Source organism: Corythoichthys intestinalis, chromosome 14, assembly GCF_030265065.1.
Source record: "Corythoichthys intestinalis isolate RoL2023-P3 chromosome 14, ASM3026506v1, whole genome shotgun sequence".
In the NCBI taxonomy this organism is placed as follows: domain Eukaryota; kingdom Metazoa; phylum Chordata; class Actinopteri; order Syngnathiformes; family Syngnathidae; genus Corythoichthys; species Corythoichthys intestinalis.
The window spans coordinates 43,458,614-43,482,342 of NC_080408.1; the positions used below are offsets into that span (position 1 = coordinate 43,458,614).

The window sequence follows — 23,729 nt, forward strand, 5'->3', positions numbered from 1 at the left end:
TTTTCATCAACAAAAACTAGACGAAGACAAACACATTTTAAGATGACTAAAATATGACTAAGACGAATAAGTATTATCATATAAAAGACATTATAGATAGACTAAGACTAAAACGAAAATTAAAAGGGCTGCCTAAAACAACACTGGTCCCTACCAATTTTGAGACCATACCTACGCCCTTGGTTTAAAGTGTTTTCACGAGTATCTCACCTGTGCGTGTTTCAGACCAACAAAAAAAAAAAAAAAAAAAAAAAAAAAAAAAAAAAAAAAATGCTTACGCGGCACATACCATTAAGTGGGGGTCGCGTGGGGGGTGGGGTTTGGGTAAATATTCATAATTAGATTTCACTTTTATTTTTGCAAGGCGAGTTACTACAGCCACTCGGGACGTGGACCGGGGTTGCAAGAACCAAAACATCCCCGATGTGAGCATGTGGGAATTTTACTTAACTGCAAAGGGTCACACGGTGTGAACCCCCTCCCCGGATGAAGAGACACAGTCATTGGAGGAGGAGAAGAACGAAAGAGGAAGAAGGGGTTGGGAGAAAAATAAAAAGAGGAGGCGGTGTTGGTGGTAATTCCTAATTTACCGAGACGCTTCATGTGACCAACGGCGACAGAGTCGCCTCTAACCCGGGGTGGACGCGCATCTTCCCCGCTTGCTTCATGTATGCACGTTCAAACGGTGGAGCCACGCAGTATTCTTCTTTTTCTTCGTCTTGTGCGTCCCGAGCCCTCCGGTTACTTTCTCGGGTTTCACCGTCATGGCCTGGAGGGGAAAAGGAACACGCTCGTTTTATCACCCCATCCATTACAACAATTAGGATTGGGGTTGAAGCGAAAGGCTTGAAGGAGGAGACAAGGTAATGCAACATTTTTCTGGGAAACTAGGATCATTGCTGTGCCTTTATTTACGTGATTGGGGGGGGATTGTGGTCAAATCGGGGTAATTCATCAGCATTATGTACTTTATTTTTTTTATTTTACAAATTAAATGAAAACACCAATTTCTTGGCTCGTTTTGCATCTTCGTGTACCTTCCCGGTTAGTGATCCAAGCTTTGCGGTCACATTGTCGGGTTGTTACCGCAGGCCTGGCGACTACATGGAGGCTCTCGCCTTGGTTAGCATCCCCAAGCTAACATTTTCTTTGGTGAAGACGCTGTCCTGGCGTTTGCTGCAAAAGCAAGCCAGTAACTCTCAACTTGGCGGTTCAAATGTTTTAATATTATTAAAACACAATTATTAATTGCAATTTTCCGCTTGGCGTCGTGATGTAGCGTAGCTGACGTGTAGGGCTGTGGACCGTAAAGTTCCGTTATGTTTGTTCAGCTAGCAGCTGTGGCGTTTCTTCTAGTTTTGGAAGTTCTTTGAGTTGTGGCCAATATTGTACTCGCTTATTGCTGCTCTCGAATAATGTGGCACAAATTGAAATGTATTAAAATAATGTACTTATTAACTCATCCACTGCCTATAACGGTGCTAGCCGTCCAATCGAATTTGACTGGGAGGGGCGAATGAACATTTTTACTTTTATTTAAATTTAATAATTTAGCTTTTATTAAGATTTTATTAATGTATACATTTATAATTACATATATAACATTCATATAAAAACACGACTGTTAATAATACTGGATAACTAAAAATTGTCACTTGCCTTATAAAGGTTTTAAGTGTCTGTTTTGATTCAAATTATTTTGGATATCTACCAACGTCAATGGCACTAAAACATGAACAATCACAGCTATTGTAGTCAGTAGAGATGTTCCCATTACTGATTTCAAGGTAAACCGTGGTATGAAAACGTCCTGATTTCCAAAACACAAAACCTTCCGTGATACTGTCGCTACAGTACCGTACTAGCTATTTTGTATGTCCCATAAATACAGGGGAAATCTCTTGCTTGAATCTGCAGTGCTCAATCCTCACCCACCATATGTGCTCAGTGTCAGTGAGTCAGCTGTGCTACACGATGGCTGGAGGAGGTGAAACTCCTGAACTTTTTCCCCCATGAAAGAAAATGAAATCGCTGGTATAGGAATACTTGGGGTACACAAGCCTGTCGCATTATGCAATAATTTCATTTATCGCACGGTAAATAAAAAGGAAGGCGGTAATTTTCCCGCTGCGATTTATCGCCTCGCGTGCACGTGCTTGCGCGCGTGCTGCAGACGTGCTGTTAAAAGTTCGGATTCCTTGTTACCAACTGCGCAAAATGCATCTTCGTTCCAGGTCCGGCAAAAAATAGCGCCGGAGCCAATCGTTCCCGTTATATCCTATTGTTCAACGTATACCGGCCACGCCAGTGCTCCAGATTGACTGCGGACCATCTCCGGCGTGCCGGTGTTGTTGACGTGTGGGCGCTCCCGTCAGGGGTGACATTTCACGCGGGGCGGCTATTTTTCGGCACAACCCCGGATATTTGAGTGGCAAATTAAGAGCGCTGTGCTTCAAACTCATTCTTTTTATGAAAGTCGATTGTCATATGCTGGTGTTGTGCAGTAATGAGCAGATGTGACTTCTTTGGCGTTTGCTAACTTTTTTAATGCGCGCACACACTCGATATCGTGAAATAGCAAACTAGATGTGCAACGTCCCATGCCATTGGCTACATGAGCCCAGAATGATTATGGGACACGTTTAGTCCACATACTACATCGATGAATTATAAACCGCCATAACTGAATGGAAGTTAAGAAGGCCAAATCAACCCATACCAGTGACTATAGATAATGCTGCAAATATTGTTAATTGAGTTCGTGACACAGATGGATTCGGACCACTAGGATGTCTTGCTCATGTAGTAAACCCAGCTGCTAAGAGAGCTGTAGCAATCAACAGTGTGCCCCACCTCACTTTACAAACAGAAAAGATTGTTCTCAGCACTTTTATACTAAATTTTTTCATATCAGTAAGAAGTAAGCACATAGATATTATGCACTAAAATGCACGTATATATGTGATGGAAATTTAATTTTTGCTCGTTTGCAAAAAAAAAAAAAAAAAAAAGAAACAAAAAAATAGTTTTTTTTTTTTCTAGAGCATTAAATGTATTGAATCAGATCGAAAATCGTGTCCCCCTCCGTATCGAAAATCGTACCGAACAGTGACTTAACTGTATCGTTGCATCCCTATGGAACACCATTGCAGAAGATATGAGGGGAAAAGTTTTGATTTGCCTAAATGCTTAAGTTATTAACTGCAATTGTATTTTTTTTTTTTCTTGAATAACACATTTTCTTTATTCTGTGTTTCTGTGAGGTATTAATATTGTTGTCTTTTACTCAAGAGGCATGTTCTATTGTTTTTAGTGTTGTGTTGTTTTGATTTCTTATCGCGTTTAAATGGGTGTACTTGATCTATTAATATATTCCGTATTCTCACTGTGTTATTGTAAATTAGTTTTTTTTAAAATTGGGGGGGGCGCAATAATATCGCATATCGCAATAATTTATGAGCTAAATTATCGCACACTAAAATTTGTTATCGCGACAGGCCTAGGGGTACAGAAAAGTTACATACGGCTGCGGCTTAGAGGAGGAGGGCCAACCGACATGTAAAACATGTTTGCGGAGGGTAGCTGCCGAGGAGGCAATACCTCCAATATGATTTCGCATTTATACAAAATTATAGGTTAGTTAAGATGTCATGAACGTTTCCCACCAGCTACGACAGTTAACTCTAGCATTTTTAGTGTGTCTAGCTGTGGTAAAACATATGGTGTTTTATCTCTTTGGCAACTTCTGTGTTGAGAAAGAGTATGTGTACAATGTAAACATGATACAAGACATACTCACATGCTTTTTATGGGAAATAATTAAATTATTTTTGTCGTGATGGTAATAATGTTGAGCTTTGGCTGTTGGTTTAGGCTCACCTAAAGGACTGCATTTATTTGATTTAGTATATTTCAGTTTATGTTAAGTTAAAATAATTAAAAAATATATTATACGTATGTTTCAATTTGCTAAATGTTTTTGGGGGAAAAAAATCCTGTCCATTTGAAAAAAGTTTATTTCTTTATTTATTTATTTTTAACCCATATATAAGATATAGATATCTATATGTATAGATATCTAAGTAACACATTTTAGAGCTGTAATTGCAATACAGTGATACTGTGAAAACTGTGATATTTTGGCTTAAGGGTATCATATCGTTAGAATCTCATACCGGCACATGCCTGGTAGTCAGTAGCAGTCAATGACTTAAATAGACAAACATATATTTTCATTCAAATAAGGGGTGTCACTAGACTAAATAAAATACTGGGGCACAGCGGGAAACTGGCTAGCGAGCAATTTTTTTCAGCACTTATCTATCATAAAAAGTAAGAAATAGCCTTCTTAACTATATATAATCAAACCAAAATACACGTGTCTGTAAAAAAGTGACATTGTTTTGTTTTTCAACCATCACTATTCAAAATCAAAATTGGGACATCCCTTGTTGATAGTCAGTTCATCTCTGCTCATCTTCATCAACTTCCGTCTGTCCTTCACCTCTTCCTACAATCTGCTGCTCTACTTTGGCTGGACAGAAATTGGGAAACATCACTGTACTGTTATACAATTAATCAGTGTTTCTCAACTGGTAGGTTGTGACCCAAAAGAGGTTTATGCTGCCTATGTGGGTTACCTGGCTTACCTCTCTCATTCCTCCTTGCTGATTTGTCCTTGCTGGAAGCAAAGAACTTTCTAATATCTATTTGCAAGAGTAATACTGTTTAAGTCAAATTGACATAAAAAAATAAGACATCTTGTTACATATTACAGGGACCGCAGTAACAAATAAAATGCTTGTAAAACAGCTGGAAATTAAGATGAGCACACATACGAAATTGTCAGAGGTTATATCCCAAAGCTATGCAATTAATTCCTACAGATTGATTCTATTCATTTTGGTCATGTAAGCAAATGGCAATAAATAGCATCAGTATTTGATACAGTTCAAATACCGAATATCATATTAACACAATATTAGACAGAGCTCTTGAGTGAGAGCCTCTTACTCAAATCACATTTAATTGTCATTGCATTCATAGCCAGTTAGCCAAAAGACGGCAGTTAATCTGCTACTTCAATTTTCGACCAGAGTAGTTTACTGCAGTTAAATGCCTGATACGTAAAGAGTAAAGTTGACCCATTAAATTCACAATTCATGGGACTAGGCAAACAAACATCAACACAGAGGTAAAAACGAACAACAAGGATGGGCAATTTATCTGGCACTAACCTGTGAAGCTGGTGGAAAGATGTAATTTGCACCGCTGACTGTACGATTGGCAATTTGACACACGCGTCGTAATATTGATGTTGTTAGAGTAATCGAAAAAAAATTGATTAACTATTACATGGTGTCTATAAAAAGCGCCAAACAGTCACTGAACTTTTGATGTATCATTGGTGCATTAAAATAGACTATCCTTCTTTGTAGCAACCATGTTTTTATCTGACATTATGTCTTTAAAACACATCAGAACGATTCTCCAACTTGTAAACTCAGATCTCCCGATACACATGAACGCAGCATATCTCCCGAAAGTGCTTCGTGGAAGTTTCAACTTGTATGCCTATCACAGCCAACTTACATGCATAAATTACCATATTAAGGAGCCATGTGTGGATCCTGTATATGGAGTGAATAGAGTAATATGACCATATTAAATCGGCACATTCTGTTGATTATGCTATGTGACAATGACTTCAAACTATTTAACACCTAACCCTATTATGGCCGAATTTGCATGCATTTGATGTTGCCTTTATATGTCAAAGAAAAAAATTGTTTACAATGGGCAAGTTGGGTCCCTTTTTTCAGGACACCTTGAACTTCATGACCAAACTTTTGTTTTCTTCACTGACCAATGATAATCCACATTTTGGACCCAAAAAGACAAAAAAAAAAAAAATCTCAAAATCTTTTTTCAAAATTTGTAATGTTGATGTCCCATTGACAACCAAACATGCTCGACCAACCGTTTTGAAGCTTGATAATATTTATTCAACTTGTTAGGATAAACATTCAATAAAAAAAAAAAAAAGATTGAATAATTTTATGTTTGACAATTCAACACAAACAACAGGTATGGTCATAGGCGTTTTTGGCCTTTACACATACTATGGTCAAAACAGGTTATATACAGTGCAAAATAGTGAGAAAAAAATATATATAAATATCATCTAACACAAAAAGGTTTGGAGGATATCTCTTTGTGAAGTTAGGTGTTGTACCCATCACCTTATCAAAAGTATATACGTACATGCAATCAAGCTTCTCGAACACACATCTACATAAAATTTGAAAAGATTATGGTGAAGAAAAAATATATATAACATTGAAAAAAAGTATTTGAAAAAATATTGACAAGTAGTTCAGTTCAATTCAAATTTTTTAGGCATGCGACCCAATAGTTTTTTGGGTTTTTTTTGCGTACTCAATAAAGCTTCTTCTTGTACAGGTCACGGAGCTGCGTCACACACAACGTCACACAGCCTATTCTTTCGCCGTTTGCACGCTGCTGTCACTTCTACTCGCCGAGACGCCGACTCATCCAACGAAAACAACGACAAATACGGCTCATCTTCTTCCTTGAGTTTATGAAATAATGCATTAGCTTGCGCTAAATGTAGTGTTAGATTCATTCTGCACGTTTCAAAGTCGCTTGCTTAAACCAACCGGCCGTTGCTTGCTTCGCATGCCTTCCTTATTAGTTGTCGCCTCGCTCGAAAATTTATTAAAAATGATCACATTCGGTTCGTCCTTCTTGACATCACAACGGCTCTTGGGATATGTAGTCTTTTGTGCTGCTTTCGGTTTTGGAAAAAGGACAAGAAATGATGGACGTATGGAGATAGATACATGGTCCATGCAGCGTTTTAAATTCGTATTTATGAGTGCAATAAAACTATAAAACTCAAATGACATTATCTCCCGTTTTTCTTTGTCGATTGACTTCAAATAAAAACTGGTGTGGGCATCAACTTCCACACTTTCAAATGAGACCAACCAGCGGCACGTGGGTGATGTAATTATAGCGTGACTAATCTTCAAAGACGATATGCATAAACACGTCGCTGCCGACACGTTCGGTGTTAAAGGGTTAAGTATTATATTTTTTACCGGTGAAATTTATACTGGAGCCTTGCAGATCAATACTGGGGCAAGTACCCCAGTGAAATATGTCTGGCAACACCCATGATTCAGATAGTGCTCGACAATGTTATGAACCCTTTGAGGGACAGTGGTCAAAAGATGTTTGAAGGTGCTTTGAAATTCTATAAAAAGTGAATTTATAATGATAGCAGACCATATTTTCTGTTCAGACCAATAGGACACTCAGATTCCCATTGTCCTTGTCAAGCAGCTGAACAGGACAGGTTTAAAAAAAAGTGCATCATTGGCTGTCGCCTTGTAAAACTGCTCAAAGGCCTGGCATGAATAGTACATCGTTTTCATGCGGGATTGCGACATCATTCGAATGGAGACAGAACCAGGATGGAACCATGTAAATGCAAACATCAACTGACCTCTTCATTTTTCGCTTTTATAACAGCCCTTGGTGTACTACTGGAAGATCTGGCTTTTATGTCAACAGTTTTTTGTTGTGTTTTTTTTTGTTGCTTTCGTATCACTTTTCCATTGAGTATTGTAAATGAAATCAGTTTGTCGTGCAGGTGATGACCTGGATAGTGCCATGAGAATGAAGACCATGAAGCCCACACACAAGCTGGTGTTCATCCTGTGCCCCATGCTGGTTCTTGTCTTTATTTACTACTCATCAGGGAAGCTACATCTAAGCGTATGGGGTCAGAAGCCACGTAAGTCATAGCCTCGATCTGAGCTGTATATATCATCACTTCATATTTGAAGCCTCTCACCATTTGTATTCTCTTTTGTTTGTTTTCCACTTTGTGTTGATTGCTCGTCATCCATCTGTTTTAGTCTTGTCTTATTTTATGCCAGAATCATTCAACTCATTGCTGTGTCCTGCTTGGTTCCCAAGTGTGGTCCCTATTGCACAGAAAACTTAAGAAATTCAAATAAGTTGTGTAAGAATGATATTCTGAGTTTCATGTGACTTTGCAAATCTCAAACAGGAAATGACTTATTGACATTTCCGCTTGAAAAATATGAACGTGTAGCCTGCTACGTGAGGATGCAGTTGTGGAGATTCTGTATTGACTTTAGGCGTGTGGCAATAAATCTGTTATGTAGTGTATATCGATACTTTGTATCCCAGTGGGTTATCGATATGCTCCCTCCAAAAATTGATTTCTTGTTTTTAAAAAGGTCACTGTTCAGGGATTCCCCTAGGATTTTTTTGAAGCTGTAGTGGTGGGCTGCATCGGAATCTGACAGCCTCACCATGTCGTGCCACGGTAAAATTTGCGTCATATCATGACAAATGAGTATTTTTTTTTTCTCCACATTTTTCCCAAGAAGAACCATAACAAAGATCCATTTGAAATAATTCATTAGCCATGCTAATGTCGTAGCTCTCAGCTACGGTACATGTACATAAAATGTGTAGCTGATAACAGCTCCATTACCCTACGGGATAATACGACTTTTTTTCTCGTAGCAATGGTGTTATGTACTTCCTTAATCTAAGTACATGTAAGGCCGAGACTTGAGTGGAACAACACTTCTTTATTCAGTGTGCTTCTCATCAAATGTGCCACATGAATCATTACAGAGGTTTCTTTTTATTGTAATACCACACCCACAGGGAGTGCACAACTATGGCAACAGCAGTGTGTCATAAATGTGTTACAAATAGGAAACGTACTACATTACCACAACAATAATAGTCCTTCTGTTAACGGACCCATTTCCAGGAGTTGGAGGAAATTCTAATAGCCGTGTAGAGTTTTACTAGGTTCGGTGAGAAGGTGAATATTTTGTTGCTGCTGTTCGTGAACTACATTCCCACACAAATGCACATCGAGGTACAATTTAGCTTATCAAGGAGAGGTAAGGGAGTCAATTTTCGAGTGTCCCAAAGCTAGCGAAACTTGGGGGGAAAAAAACGCATTTATCAAGGTTTCGTCAGCCGTGATTGCGTATATCCGTCTTCAAAACAGCCTGTTAGCACAGATATAAGTACGCCTACCTCTCTGCTATTGGATGCGTTGTAGACGTGAGCGCAGAAGTGCTCTGAAAATGGGGCTTTGCCTCTCGACGCAAATTCATTCAAACTTGCCGTTCCGTCCAAGACGGCCGTCCACCGCTCACTTTCGCCGAAAATTCAGATCCAAAATACTGTAATGCCCCGGCTGGGGGGAAGGAGACGAGTCTGCATTGGCTTACCCACTTTATTGTGGCAACAACAATAAAAGAAAAACAATAACAAAATAACAGCGAGCTGGCACGACATGCGGCCGCTATCTTGCCTGTTCTTCCATTCTTTCTACTCGCCTCCCCCTTCGTCACAGCTGCCCAGGCCGATCGTCTCTTAAGGGCATTACAATACACAATGAATAGGTTGCCGCTGAACCCTTCACACTAAGCTGCCATTAGTTTTTTTATTTATTCATTTTTTTAAAGGCCATTTCAAACATCTCATTTGCAAATCTTGAATTTTGAAAGCTTGAAATTGGCTATTATTTTGGTGTGGTTGTGGTGAGCCTTCATCTTTTATATGTTGGGGAAACCCTGCTATTTAATGAAGGAACCACCAACAAGTTAATACCGAAATTTTCAAATACTAAAGTGACCGTGGTAATTGGCTGCCATTGACAGCGTAAGATGTCCAATTCATTTAGACTGAAAGGGATGAAAAAGCATTTGCCCCTTTCAGTCTAATTGGATTGGATGTCTAGTGCCGTCATGGCCGGTTGGCTAAGGCTGCCACGATTACTTGACTAATCTAATAAATGAATCCAGATTTATTTTGGTCAATAAACTGACATTTTTGACAGTAAAATTGTTGAGCCCAATTTTTTAGGGTTTTTAACGCATTGCGCGCCATTGACGTCATTTGCTCATTTGCCCCTCCCAGTCAAAATGGGTAACACTAAAATGATAGTGACAATAAAAGATGATCGTTCACAGTCGTGCTTCCCTTGTTTGAATGAATTGGGCATCCTTAGTTGTCAATGGGTTAAAACACACATTAGTCTACATGAATGTAGCCGTATTTATTTACAGAAATGTCACAGTTTTCGTTGGCGTGCCACACAAAAGTGCAAATAAACCTAGTCTATTTTTCCATGGTTTTTCTGTTTATTAGTTGTATTATAGAATATCATAGATTGATTTCCCGACCCGTGTATCAATAATTGTCATATCTCCATACCGTGAGATAAACGTTGTGTTATCCTTCATGTTAAAAAAACTACGTCATCACAGCTAATAGCTTTTAATTATGGCTATCTGTTGAAACCGCTATTGCTAACCAGCAGCGATTTCTCTTGTACATATTTTGATGATGACAATTTTTTTTTCTTTTTTCTTTTTGTTCCCCATCTTAAATTACCATTCTGTCCTGAATGTCTCCCTAATGACCTTAGGTTTTCCAATTGGGAGTTTTTGAGTTGAAAGCTTAACTACTTTGGATTAGTTAAAGGATTAATGAGGAATGTTTCCTCCTTTACTGCTTTTTTCCGCCCAAATGCACTCAAAGCGCTTTAAAAATCGTCTCGTATGCCGGAGATTGATTTTGTTCTGAGTAACAAATGATTTGTGCATGACAGTTTCATGTCGCTAGTGTTAGTTTGGAACATTTTTCAGACAACAAGGAAAATAAGACAAATATAAACAAAGTACTAGCAGGGTTGGCAATGACTGATAATGTTCCTGTACCGTTGACGGCGATGGATGTCGAATCCATATGGACTGGAATAGGGGTGTGTTTTGGCTCATACATGGCGATACGATTCGTGTCACGCTTCGATTCGAGCCCGATACTACATGCGAAGATGATTATTGCAATATTTTTAAATCACTTTAGAAAAAACAAATCAAAATGGACGTAAAACTTTTATGTCCATTTTGATCAATATAAACATTTGATTGATATGAATGTACTTTTGTGATAAAAGTACATGCATACAGGCAATGCTGTTGCACACTGCCAACTACTTGATGGGCATAGGAGTGCAGCCACAGAATTGTTTATTTGTTCACCAAAAACACACGTGTAAAGATCGATGCAGACGTATTTTGAATCGATACGAGAATTGCGTGACAAAATTTCACCATATATCTCAGAATCGTTTAAATTTTTTTTTTTTTTTTTTAACGCCCCTAGACTGGAAGGGGCTGGCAGCCATCGTACGATCCAAATAAATCTGACGTCTATTGCTGTCAATGATAACCAAAAAGTTAATTCATAAAAAACATTAAAGCAGTAGGCAGGTTGTTGATAAATGCCTTCGTTTGAACGTTGTAAATGGCAAAATATCAAAGTTACTGTGTGGTCAATGTAAGAACAGTTTATTTCCAGAGCAGATCTCTATCGCCATCAATAGCAGCCAATGGGTTTACCACAAACATTTGTGAGGAAACTGAGTTAATCTGAAGATTTAGCTTGCTGAAAAAAATGCAAGTGACTCGTTGGTTAATACTATCTATAGGCTTGTGTTGCCAGATGTCTGGTGTAAAGGTCAAAGAGCAAGGTGACATATCTCCCCAGCCTTGTACTATGGTCGTCTGAACTTTGCTGTCTCACTAAAGAGGATCACCGCTCAATAATCGGTCTGACTCATTATTGACTTGAAGTGCCGACTTCATTTTTTTCATGTGTAAAAATGCTGTAGAAGATTATGCCCTGTGTATAAGACTGCTGTCATGTACTCCCTACTGGTTGGAATAGGTGGATGTTAATTAATTTATCATTTTATCAGGCTGTGGGCTATGAAAGCCCATCTGATTTGTAATCCATACTGAAACTGTTGCAATAATCTTGGCCTTATGAATATAGTTGACACTTGGCAGTGATTAGGATGCACTCAACCAGCTGCTTTATGCAGATAAACCAGATGCTCGCAATGGCTATAATGGGTGGGTGGGCTTTATTCCATTTTCTGTAACTGTGGGTTGTTTGTTTTAGTAAATCAGGCTAGTTTCACCTTCCTCAATGATTTCAACCTTGATAAAAATAAAAGTACTTGCAAATTAGACATGTGCTGATTACAGGTCTCAAGGTATATCGTGGTATGAAAACGTCACAATTTCAAAACCGCAAAAATTTTCCCTCATATCGTCCCCACGGTATTAGCTATTTTTATGTCCCAAAAATGCAGGGAGAAATCCCTCACTTGCAGCTGCAAGGCTCAGCCCTCCCCCACCGGTTGTTGCTCAGTGTCAGTGAGTCGGCTGTGCTTCACGAATACTTCGGCTACAGAAAAGTTACAGACGGCCGCGGCTTAGAGGAGGAGGGCCAACCGACAAGTAAAACATGTTGGCGAAGGGTGGCTGCTGAGGAGACAATATCTCCAATATGATTTCGCATTTATACAAAATTAAAGGTTAGTCAACACTGTCATGAACGTTTCCCACCAGCTACAAGAGCGTGTTTAGAGTGTCTAGCGGTGGTAAAAGACGTTGTGTTTTTTTCTCTTTGGCAACTGTTTTGAGAAAAAACGTGTGTGTATAATGGAAACATGATAGAAGTCATACACATGTGCTTTTTATGGAAAATAATTGTATTATTTTTGCTCTGATGGTAATAATGTTGAGCTGTGGGTTTACGCTCACCTTAAAGAGCATACGACACCAGAAAAAAAGTCTTAAATGGCATTATTATGTGAATTAGAATCATATTTTGAGACGATTCGACCATATACAACAATTTAGCAAAGCGCAGATGACGAGAAATTAGTCTTTTAATCTGCCGGTTAGCCACGCCTACAATTATAGGGCTTTAGTGTCCCCAACAGGTGGATGACGTCAGCGGTAGACTAGGCTCATCGGTTTTACTATTCAGCCCATTGAGGGGGAATTGTTCAGAACGAGGAAAACGAGACGAAGAGAGCTGCAAAATGTCATTGTTTCAGTCTCTCTACTCCCAATATTTTTACAGGATATTCTTTTTATCCAAGTATTTTCCCCAATAGCTATATAAATGGCTTGAGAAGGACCAGTCAGCCCGTCGAGGGGGAACTATTCACAATGAGGAAAACGCGACGAAGAGAGCGGCAAAATGTCATTGTTTCTGTCTCTTTACTTCAATATTTTTACAGGATATTCTTTTTACCCAAGTACTTTCCCCAATTGCTAAATAAATGGCATGGTCATGACAAATAACTTGTGCTAAATGGAATATAAAATAATAAAAATCCATTTATTCAAGACGACATGGCAAAATTACTCCATAATGGTCAAAACAGTCGACTTTACCTTTACTGTCACACCTGCCGAACGATATTTTATGACACCTAAATCGGACATATGTCATTTCCCTTCCCCGGCTTCGGAGAATGCAAACAGACCAGAAGGAGTGACAGCTAGCCGACATGCTAACCCGAACCGAGGGATGTTTCAAAGTCTTCGAAGTGGAAAATCACACATAACTAGCCTGGATTATTTGACATGACGACCCGGTTGTCGAGTTTCTTTGCGGATCGGCAAACCGCCCGGCGGAGAGCAATTTACAGTTCGTTCCCTGGAGGTCTACGTGGTGGTCTTGGAGTATGCATATTAATTCATAAGTGAAGAGAATTTTTTTTTCTAATACACATATGAATAAAAATGGATCAAATATATGCCCATTTTATTTTTTTTTGCTAGCTGTTTATTTAACTTTACTGACGTGAAAAGGAGCATAATGTCCTCTATTGTCCCGACAAATAAAAGCAGGCACTGACTGCTAAGAAAAGTAAAAATACAAATGACATGGATATACCCATACCGTCAAATCCCATGCTTCTCGTATCATACAAAATGGATTGCTTAAAATCCTATAAAAAGAATAGCGAATATCTTAAAATTTTTAAATTAACCCTAAAAGAATTAATTGCTGCGTACCTCAAAATGATGTGTGACTTTAAGTAATGTTTTGTTTTTTTTCTGCGCACAATTATGATAATTTCAGTACCGATATTCTGCCCAGGTAGTCAAGTTACAGTAAATGTTACAATCAACCCGTGGGACAACGAGCCCTGTTCTCCCCTAGATGAGTTTTCCTTTTATTTTTATTTATTTGTTTAACTTAAATATATTCCTGAAAAATGGTTCAAATGCAATGTTCTTTATAGTAGACCTTTTTCCAGCAAATTCGCATGAGAACAAATAGCACTATGCTGAGTTGATGCGACAGCCATATTGTAAGCCTACATATGCACAGCCGCAAGCACACTTCTCCCAGACAATTTGTCTGGAAGATTAGGAGTGCTGCTGCTAAGGATTTGGGGCCCTGTCAACCAAAAAAAAAAAACATTTTGGCCCCCACCTCTTCAAAGTCACGAATCAGAAATGGTATGTTTAGGTCCCACGAGAGGCACAGGTGTATAGTTCCACTACTTCATGGGCAACACGGTCAGTGCGGAATTTAGTTTTCATGAGCGGTCATTGGCTACTATATTCCCTGCAATTGAAAATCATCAGCTTTACAACATCACTGAAGTTAGGGCCAATTAAAAATGCAAATGAGCTTTCACAACAAAACACAGTTCGATTTCTAATCAGAAATGAAACCGCGAAAAATCATAACTAATAATCATATGTTTCATAATAAACTTTGGAAACATTTTCATGTACACGTGCCTGGAATGCTAAAATCAAGAGTTTCTTGCTAAAATGATTGGGTCAATGACTGGGTCAATTCACATTGCCAATGGACCTATCACAAAACCACACTCTCAAATCACAAAAGTCAGACACTTAGCCTAGAGTTGCATAGGAATACTGTGTGGTCATGACTTAAAACATATTTTTTCTAACTGTTAAATACAAAAACCTGATGGTTTAATGTAGGGGTGCAATGGTTCAGTTAGCCCACGGTTCGGTTTGAACCTCTGTTTTGGGATCACGGTTTCGGTTCGGTTTCGGTTTGCTTTTTGCATTTTTTTTTTTTTAACTGCCTTTATTTTGCTTTTAAGAAAATGAAATAAACACTTAAAACGTGAAAATGTTCGACTGTTGAAATGCCTCTTAGCTCTTTGGCTAATTTAGTGACTGACTACTGAAACACACACACAGTAGTAAAAAAGTTACTTGGCAAAGTAACTGGTGTTACCTATCATTTTTTTTTCCATTTACCCCCCGAAAAACTAACAAATAAGACATAGTAACCTTTGCTATGTTTGGAGGTCATTTAATGTTCTGTTTCGTCGACTGAGGACATTTTGGCAAAACGCCGGAACATATTTCCTCCACACCCTACTCACCTTTTTAACCCCTGACCCATTTTCATGCCTGGAATGTAGTTTAAAGCTGCTGATACAGAATGGGGATTTGAGTATATTATTTATTGTTTCCAACTGTTAACTTGATACTGAAATAGTCGTTTATTTAAGCCTGTGAGGCTTTTTAAATTATTATTATTTTTTTTTACAGTTTTTGTAACTAATGTACAAAACATTAAAAGCAGCTAATAGCGGGGGGGGGGGGGGGGGGTGTCATCAAAATTCGATTTATAATCGAATCGTAGCCTCTGAATCGTAATCGTAATCGAATCGTTAGGTGCCCAAAGATTCCCACCTCTACAAATTACTACTAGCACTCTGTATTACGGGACGCCCAACTATCAGTGGTCACGGCGAAACTATGTGCTTTAGCGAAGTCATCTTCGATGGCTTTGCGTGCCATTTCGTAAATGTCGGGGAATACGTTGTTGGAGAAATATGTCCGCGAGGGAACAATGTAACGCAGGTCAAGCGTTGCAAATAAATTAACGAAGCCCGCCGTGCGTTTTCACTGGTGTCATCTCCGGGGTTGTCCTGCTCTGAGAAAGTGATATCTGTGGGTGATGCCGGCTGAGGTGCCAGAGTCATGTTATAAAAGTGTTGCCTATGGCATAGGGAACAAGCGCTGAGCAATGCTTACAAAAGGATTTTTTTTTTTTTTTTTTCTCAATATTTTCTCTCCCTCCTATTTTCTCTCCCACCGCATTGTAGTCCACGGGGAAACCGAAATGTTGCCACACCGCAGATTTGAAAGAAGCCAGTGCTTCCTCAAAATTTGGTCTCTCCACTCCTCCGCTCGCCATAGCTTTTTGTTTTTTTCTTGTTTCACTTTCACTTTGGTCGTAAGCGAGAGAGGGCGTTACTCGGCTTCTATTACACAGGTGCTTGACAGCGATCGGACATTTACTTGCGGCAGGGCTGGAATTTCTCCACAGCTGTGCTTCACGTCGCACACAGAGCTCGACCAATTCATTCCACAAGCGTTCGGAATAAATTAATTGCAAAACTGAAAAGGCGCGGTTCGAAAAGGCGTATTGAACCGTACTGGGCGAACCGTACGGTTCGGCTTTGAACCGCAAACTGTTGCACTCCTAGTTTAATGCTGTGCGTGGGGTCCCTGTAATTCCGACACCAGGTACTCCGAAAAGTTGGGCGGAGGAATTTTTTTGGTGCCTTTTTCAAAGCCTAAAAGAAGGCTTGACAAATGCACGCAATGGATATGGCTCAGTCGTCGGCTACATAAACAACTGAATATCAAGACAGTCACCCAAGGACACTTATGCTTGCTCAAAGATAAGTTAATGATCGATTTGTTAAAAAAAAAAAAAAAAAAAAAAAAGGTTGCGTGTAGTAAAAACGTAGACTTAACTATTAATGTTAGTTCTCTAACATTTGACTGCCTACTTGTTCACTAGCCTGTCACTACACAAATAGAATAAAATGTAACTAAGCTGTCAAGACTCCAACACTGAAAGTCCACAGTAAACATCACAAACTTTCTATAAATAAAGGAAGATGTACTTATGTTTGGTCACAGACGCACACAAAGGAAAGTTCCTCGTATGCCCACACCTAGCATTTGGCTGCGGTCAACCCAAATGGAAGCCGCTCTTTCAGGGTTGAGCATTATTTACGTCATATTCATGTTGCACATGTATGCTTATGATGCAAGTTGTTAACCATCCTTTAGATACTATTGAGAATCCAACTGAATGTAAAAAAAGACTACTTGTTCATTCCACACACATGACGTAACGTTAGTAATAGAGAAGTTCCCAAAAATCTATTATTACATGCATCGCGATTCGATTACGATTCATAAAGGTTCAAAAACGATGATTTCCCTCATAACTTTATGATAGCCGCTCGTAGCGGAACGAAATTCAAGAACGTCTGCCTCCCCGACACAGTTACGACCGCACGCACAACGTTATGATGGATGCTCCCTGTTACCGGGAGTGAAGAGAAATTTACTCCTTTTGAAAAGACTGAAAAATAAATTTGTGTATGAGACAGGCAGGGCAGAAGCGCGACCAGGCGGTAGATTTAAGGCATTTCAATTGAAAAATATCCTGAGTGTGTTGCTAAGACCTGTGTGCGTCTATAAGAGGTGAGTAGACGAACCTTCTTTTACTGTTTACCCTTTATTGTTGTTGGTTTTGAGATGTTAATAGTTAGCGCCGAGCGCTAAGCTAATTAGCTAATTCGCTAACGTGTATTTCACATGCAGAACGTGTAAAACCATGCGTAAGTACAGCGGTAACACTACAAATATGCGAAATAGTACAGAAATCTGTTGTTGCAAGTGCTACCTGGGAGCCGTCAGGCGTGTGTGCACCTAGGCGCGTACTGTAATGAGTGTGTGTGTGGCGATGTTGGAGGCTGCCGGACTTTTTTATGTGCTCGGCAACAAACGCCACAAGTTAAGAGTGATCAAGAGCAGTTGTTATTTCCACCTGTCACTCCAAGGGTTACACAATGGAGGTAACACTGTGAAAACAAAGTATATTGGTTAAGTCTTGTTTCTAAAGACACTTTGTTAGTGTCCAGAAAATGTAGAATTCATTCCACCAATGTAAAATACTCCCTTAAAAATGGTTAATGTTTTTGCACTTTCTTGTAAAAAATAAATAAACAAAAAAGCAGCTTAAAGGCAGCTTTTTGTTATATGGGCATGTTTCAATCGGTCCTGTTGAATCATAAGGATATTTTAAATCAATAATGGACATAAATTTGTTTTGCTACTTGATTAATCAGTAACGTACGATGCATCAATAATCGTGATAATCGCGATAACCGTGATCATCGTTCAAAAATCGAATATTAGCATCCTGAATCGTAATCGAATCGAATCATGGGGTGCCTAAGATGGCACACCCCTTGTTACTAAGTAGCTACTAGCTAACGTTATAGCTAGATAGATATTCGGCCTATGGGGTTTCTCGTTTTTAAGTTGTGAGTGGTAGCATTTCGCCTTGATTATAATAATGGTCTCCTCTCTGTGAAGTTTAATACCATTGACATACCGCTTCACCGCATACTGCAATCCTCTCCATCTGCTAGATGAAATTCATTAAAAACAAAAACAAAAAACTTTTTGCCAGCTGTGGTAATGCAAATTCGGAAATTTGAACTACCACCATCATCCATAAATCGTTCGTCACTTAATCACTGTCAGTGAGAGAATTTGACAGTTTTTGGTCGACTGAGTTTTACAGGGGGGCGGGGCTTTGCGATAGGTCCATTGCCTGTTGTTCGTCTCTTGACAAGCCACAAGCGAAGCCATGTTTTTTTGGTTCTGAGGTTTTGTGGACCCTCAAAACAGATTTTCGGTAATAGATGTGCAGTACTCTGTGTCCAACCGTGTGTGTGTGTGTGTGTGTGTATGTGTGTGTTGTTGTTTTTTTTTCCTCAACGATCCACTTCATTCACATACGGCCGTGTCATGGTCTAATAATTCTAAGGCCTGCCTTTTTCTACCTGTCATCCTGTCCCCACTGCCTCTTTATATGTATGCACTTGTTGATGCATACAAATTTGTATGGCACTATTTTCTCACAGCGCTACAGCAGCAGTTATTTTCAGTATCTTAACCCCCTTTTGTTTTCAGAGCTTGACGCTGAAGTGACAACTGTAGTCCACACTAACGACAATGAAGTGAAAAGATTTGCAGGTAGTAGGCCCGCCCATTAAAACTGGATCACTGTCAAACTATGGGCTGCTAGGTGGTGGTTGATTTTCATGGCGTACGAATCAGTGCTAACTGAACAACTAAAGCTTTGGGTTTCACATTCATCTACCTTTCATTTTCTGACCAAAAGTGTTTGTGCTCATTCCATCTTCACGAGTGACTCAACACAAAGCTGCAATAATATCCTTAAGCACAGTGAGTGTGCTTCTGGATTTAATGCCTTTTCCATATCATCTGACTTTGAATAAATCATGGGGCGTTGTCAATTCAGCCTCCTTGGAATCAACTAATCCACCTTCCTCCTTTCCTGCGTGCTCGTTTGATTCTCTTACCTTAATTTTCAAGTCAAATGCTTCTGACAAAGACTGCACTCGAATGCTGCTAACTAACCCTTCTGTGTTTCAGAGCTGGAAACGGATATCACCGTGGGAAGAATAGTTGGCTCAGGTACATCTGCAGATCCACCAAGTGAACCTTTTACCCATTCTTCTTCTTTGTCTTCCTCTTTTTTCCCCATTGAAGAGCCTGCCTTGAAATCCTTTCTAAAATTAGCAAACGTGGTTAAAATAATTAGCTTCAACACACATGAAAAATAGCTTTAAGAGTTCAAATGGGACAAGATTCAATTGAGTTTTGAAAGATTTTTAATGATATTATGAATTTGATCCAAATAGTAAAATTTGCTGTATGTTCTGCTGCGTCTCCCCACAAGTAGTACAGTATAGAAATACTGCCCTCTGCTGTCTAGGTTACAAATCTATAAAAAGCAATCTGCTAAATGACCACACCGTGCATTGGATTTCAATTGTACTTCATTTGTACAACTCCACGGCTTTTACTGTTTCCAGTGTTATGTCCAGGGACCCCTGACCCTGTGCATACACTTAAACTTGTCATCCTGGCTGCTTTGGTAGAAGTCATCATCCTTCAGGGCACTGCTTGGATCCCTACCTAAAGAGCTGTCATGCATTCCAATTTTGCTTGTCTTATCTTTCTCCTTCAGCTTCTTTGTCAAGACGAGCTCCACAACCACAGGCGTAATATCCTGCTCTTTCTACTCCTCACTAATGCTTATCTTGTTAAAGCAGTATATAGGTCGGAACTGTAAACGTCTCAAGTAGTATCGTAGTATGTCATGTAATAGCACATTAGTTGTATCCCACCGAAGGAACCCATGGATATATTGCTTTTTAGTTGTCAGTTGTCAGTGTTGTCTTTCATCGTCATTTATTGCAAAACGGGTCAGTTTTTTCGTATTTGGATCATATTTATACGGCAATCCCTTGAGATTGTAACAATTTTGATTGCGTGTGAAGATTAAGATTTGTGTTTAAGACTTTGTGCTGACACTAGTCAAGAACCTGATTGTTTTGTTGAACTATTTTTTATGACACAAGCGTGCCCGGTGGGATACTTTGCGGTCATCCAAGGCCCGCTGCACATTGAGCAACATGGCCAAATTGAACAGTTGGGTTTGGCAACCCATTATCGCTAGATTTGTTGCTGTTCAAAAAAGGAGTCACAGATGAATGATGATTAGAGAGGTAATAGAAAAAAGCCATGTCATACAGTATATCATGATTTTTCTAAATCAATGTTAAATGGTAAATTGTACATATTTCCATTTGTATTTATTAATATCATTATTCGTGTAATTTTGGAAGTCCTTTTCTGTGTGGAGTGTAATTTTCTTTGGTAAAATTGGCTAATAGAAGAATAACAAATCGACTATTATTTATTGTTCTGGTTCACCTTCATACGTCTAAGCCAGAGATGGAGGTCAGATGTTAAATGCAATACTCTATATAGCAGGTGGATGGCGCCAGTTTTCCATAAATGATTTTTGGTTGATTTGGTCCGAGATCTGCTCATTTGCACTGTACTTTTTGCATTGTGCTCCTTTTGTGACTTGATCAGTGTTTGATGTGTTGTTTTAGGGCAGCTGTGAGTTGGTTATATCGCCCAATGTGCAGCTGGGAGTCTTCGCCATTGTCCAGTTCAGTTCAGCTCGGTGTACGACGGGCTTTAAACCCTGCCTCTCGTTAATGTACACGCTATAACATCATAATAAAAGGGTGTCCAGAGAAATGCACACACAGACCATTTAATATATTCATTTTGAAAGTGTCTTTTGGCCTTAAACCGGTTGAAAATGGTAATGGGAGCCAGATTAAGGTTAAAACAAATGAGTGCTGATATGACCATTTGATTTGGCTATAACTAAAATGGATCACAATTTATACTGTAAAAATCTCTGTAGATTATGTTCGATTACAAAATAAATAAATTTATATAATGCCAGATGTGAAGAAAATTTTGGGACACCCTTGTATTTCCATTGTTTTTGTTTCTCTGTCTTCTAAATGGCTTTGCCCTCGACACCATAGCAGGCACCTATTGGCCACCGATTAGGTTGTCCATAGGTGATCGCTAACTTTTCCCCCCTCACTTTATTTTAGACTCAACAGATTGTTTTGGCTGGCTTCTCCCTAACCTTGCTTCGTTATCTTAATCCTTTAATTCCAGTGCTATTGTGTAAAACTGTTTGTGTCCAACTACAAGTGTTGGTAGACTGTGCACCATCACAAAAGAATAAAGGCTAATTAACCCATTGTGTTACTCTGTCAGTTTCCATCTTAGAAACATGATAGTCCATCTTTTTTTGTCTTTCTCTTCCAGTGTACGACAAGCAGGGCTTTTTGCTGAATTTGGATGCGAAGTTGTGAGTACATCTTTTCTTTGTTTATTTTAATAAGCAATATAAAACCTGTGATTTTTAAATTTTTTTTTTTTTTAATTTTTTTTTAGGCATTTGTGAAATCTGTTTTGGCCTCAGACCATTTGGCCATATTTTACATACAGATGGTTTCCCACTGAGCTTGGTGGTCCGCCAGGCTTTTTTTGCCTATACACATTATAACCATGTGTAGTATAACGTTTGAAAACGCAGTGTAGACATCTTGACGAAATGTGAACAAACATGCCCAAGCTCTCTACCATTGCACTGAATTGCACAGTATACTTAATATTTTTATTTTTATTTCCTTTCAACCCCCAAAACATGGTGGGCCACCAGTTGTCTTCGCTCCACAGGCATTGTGATTTTTTTGGAGGAAACTCTAAGATACTAAGAACTTGCATATTCTCAAATGAACAGAGTTCATTGCCACAATACAGCTCTCGTGTTTCAAATGATTTGCTCATAGGTCAAGCAAAAAATACTGGCTTTCTAAGCAGTACATTAAAAAAATATATATATTGATTTGTGTTGTGCTGATGTATGAAGTCACTCACTGCTAGAATATGTTTAGTACTGATAGAGTATGTCTGTAAAATAAGAAAGTTTATATGAAAAACACTCATTGACGGCAAATGATCGCGGCCTCAAAGTCAAAATGGAATGGATGTCTATCATCATCAATAGCAGCTAATCAGTTCAATAATAAAGCAATAACATCAAAGCAGTTACCATGGTTGTATGTGTTTCAGTATCGTTAATATTGCCAAAGTTACTGTTTGGTCAATGTCAAAACAATAAATTTGAGAGCATATCTGGTTCATCTACCACAGTCACTGGCAGCCAGTCAGTTAAGTGGCAGAGAAGTTTGCAATGTGTGTCACCCAGACATGTAACCCCATATGACTCAATAGGTTTAACACTCAATCTTTAAATAACAATGAGAATACAGACTATAATCATTTGTTAAATGGTTTTCATCACCATGGCTCTTACAGGCCACGTCTGTCTACAGCTCCATCCACATAGTGAAAACACTTTGTCAGCACACACTATCAGGTGTTATCCCATTAGTTGACACTTAGGTGTCTGGATCCGCAGAGCATATAACGGAGGTGTATCGTTACCAAGTTAATGTTTTTTACTTCAAATCTGGGGTTTGTAGATTTAATCCAAACGGTTGCTGACGCTTCTGCCATCTGAGGCATGTTGGGCCTCTTTCTCCTCCTTGTTTATTTGAACTGGATTCACAGAATACGACGCTGCTAATCTGGAGGTTTTGGTTTTAGCACTGCCATCTTGATTATTTGTACAAGGCTTCTCTGTTTTATCTTGCCACACGTGACCTGTTGACCTGTTGGGGAATTCTTTCAACTTCCTAAGCATCGCTCAAGTGGCTTGTTTGACAGCTTGAGTTTTGAGGGTCGGAAATGTGTCTGTGTAATTAATAATCGTCGATCATTGTAGGACTGATGACTGTGCTTTCGCGCTCTTGTTTACAGGCCACCGGAGTTGGCGTACAAGTATGGCAATCTCAGTGAAGGTGTGTGCAAGCCGGGGTATGCGGCAGCAAAGATGACAGCAATCTATCCAAGGTGAGACGGAATGCTATTCGTGTGTGAGAAATGTGGAACAAGTCTAATTAGAAATTCAAAAGTGCTATAAAATTAACTGGTTTAATTTAACGTCATTTTGGTGAAAAAAGGAAAATTAGTAGTGAATACCAAGATATGTGATGTCACACACAGCCAGTTGCGCCCGAAGGGTTTTTGGGATAGAAACAGAGAAACTCCCACATTCCTGTTCAATGTTCCTCAGTTTCAGTCACGGTTCTATCATCTCGTTCCCAACCACAGGACTTTACTGTTGTCCTCGTAATTCCCCTTTGACACAGAAGAACCTTTGTCATTTGAAAACAAGGTCCCCCATCTTTCTGCTATCAAGTCCTG

General features: G+C 39.1%; 1 protein-coding gene across 4 annotated transcripts in view; it reads left to right on the forward strand.

Moving 5' to 3' along the window:
* The first annotated feature begins 439 nt into the window (after window positions 1–439).
* The window catches only part of st3gal3b (ST3 beta-galactoside alpha-2,3-sialyltransferase 3b), an 88,812-nt gene continuing 65,522 nt past the window's right edge, over window positions 440–23,729 (forward strand). The window contains exons 1-6 of one of the 4 annotated variants that reach the window (XM_057858365.1): window positions 440–863; window positions 7,667–7,822; window positions 18,963–19,025; window positions 19,449–19,490; window positions 21,723–21,765; window positions 23,283–23,375. In XM_057858365.1, coding sequence (XP_057714348.1) covers window positions 7,699–7,822; window positions 18,963–19,025; window positions 19,449–19,490; window positions 21,723–21,765; window positions 23,283–23,375 — 365 coding nt within the window. In that variant the 5' untranslated portion in view covers window positions 440–863; window positions 7,667–7,698. The remainder of the gene's footprint in view (window positions 864–7,666; window positions 7,823–18,962; window positions 19,026–19,448; window positions 19,491–21,722; window positions 21,766–23,282; window positions 23,376–23,729) is intronic. The other 3 variants (XM_057858364.1, XM_057858366.1, XM_057858367.1) reach the window with 3 other exon arrangements.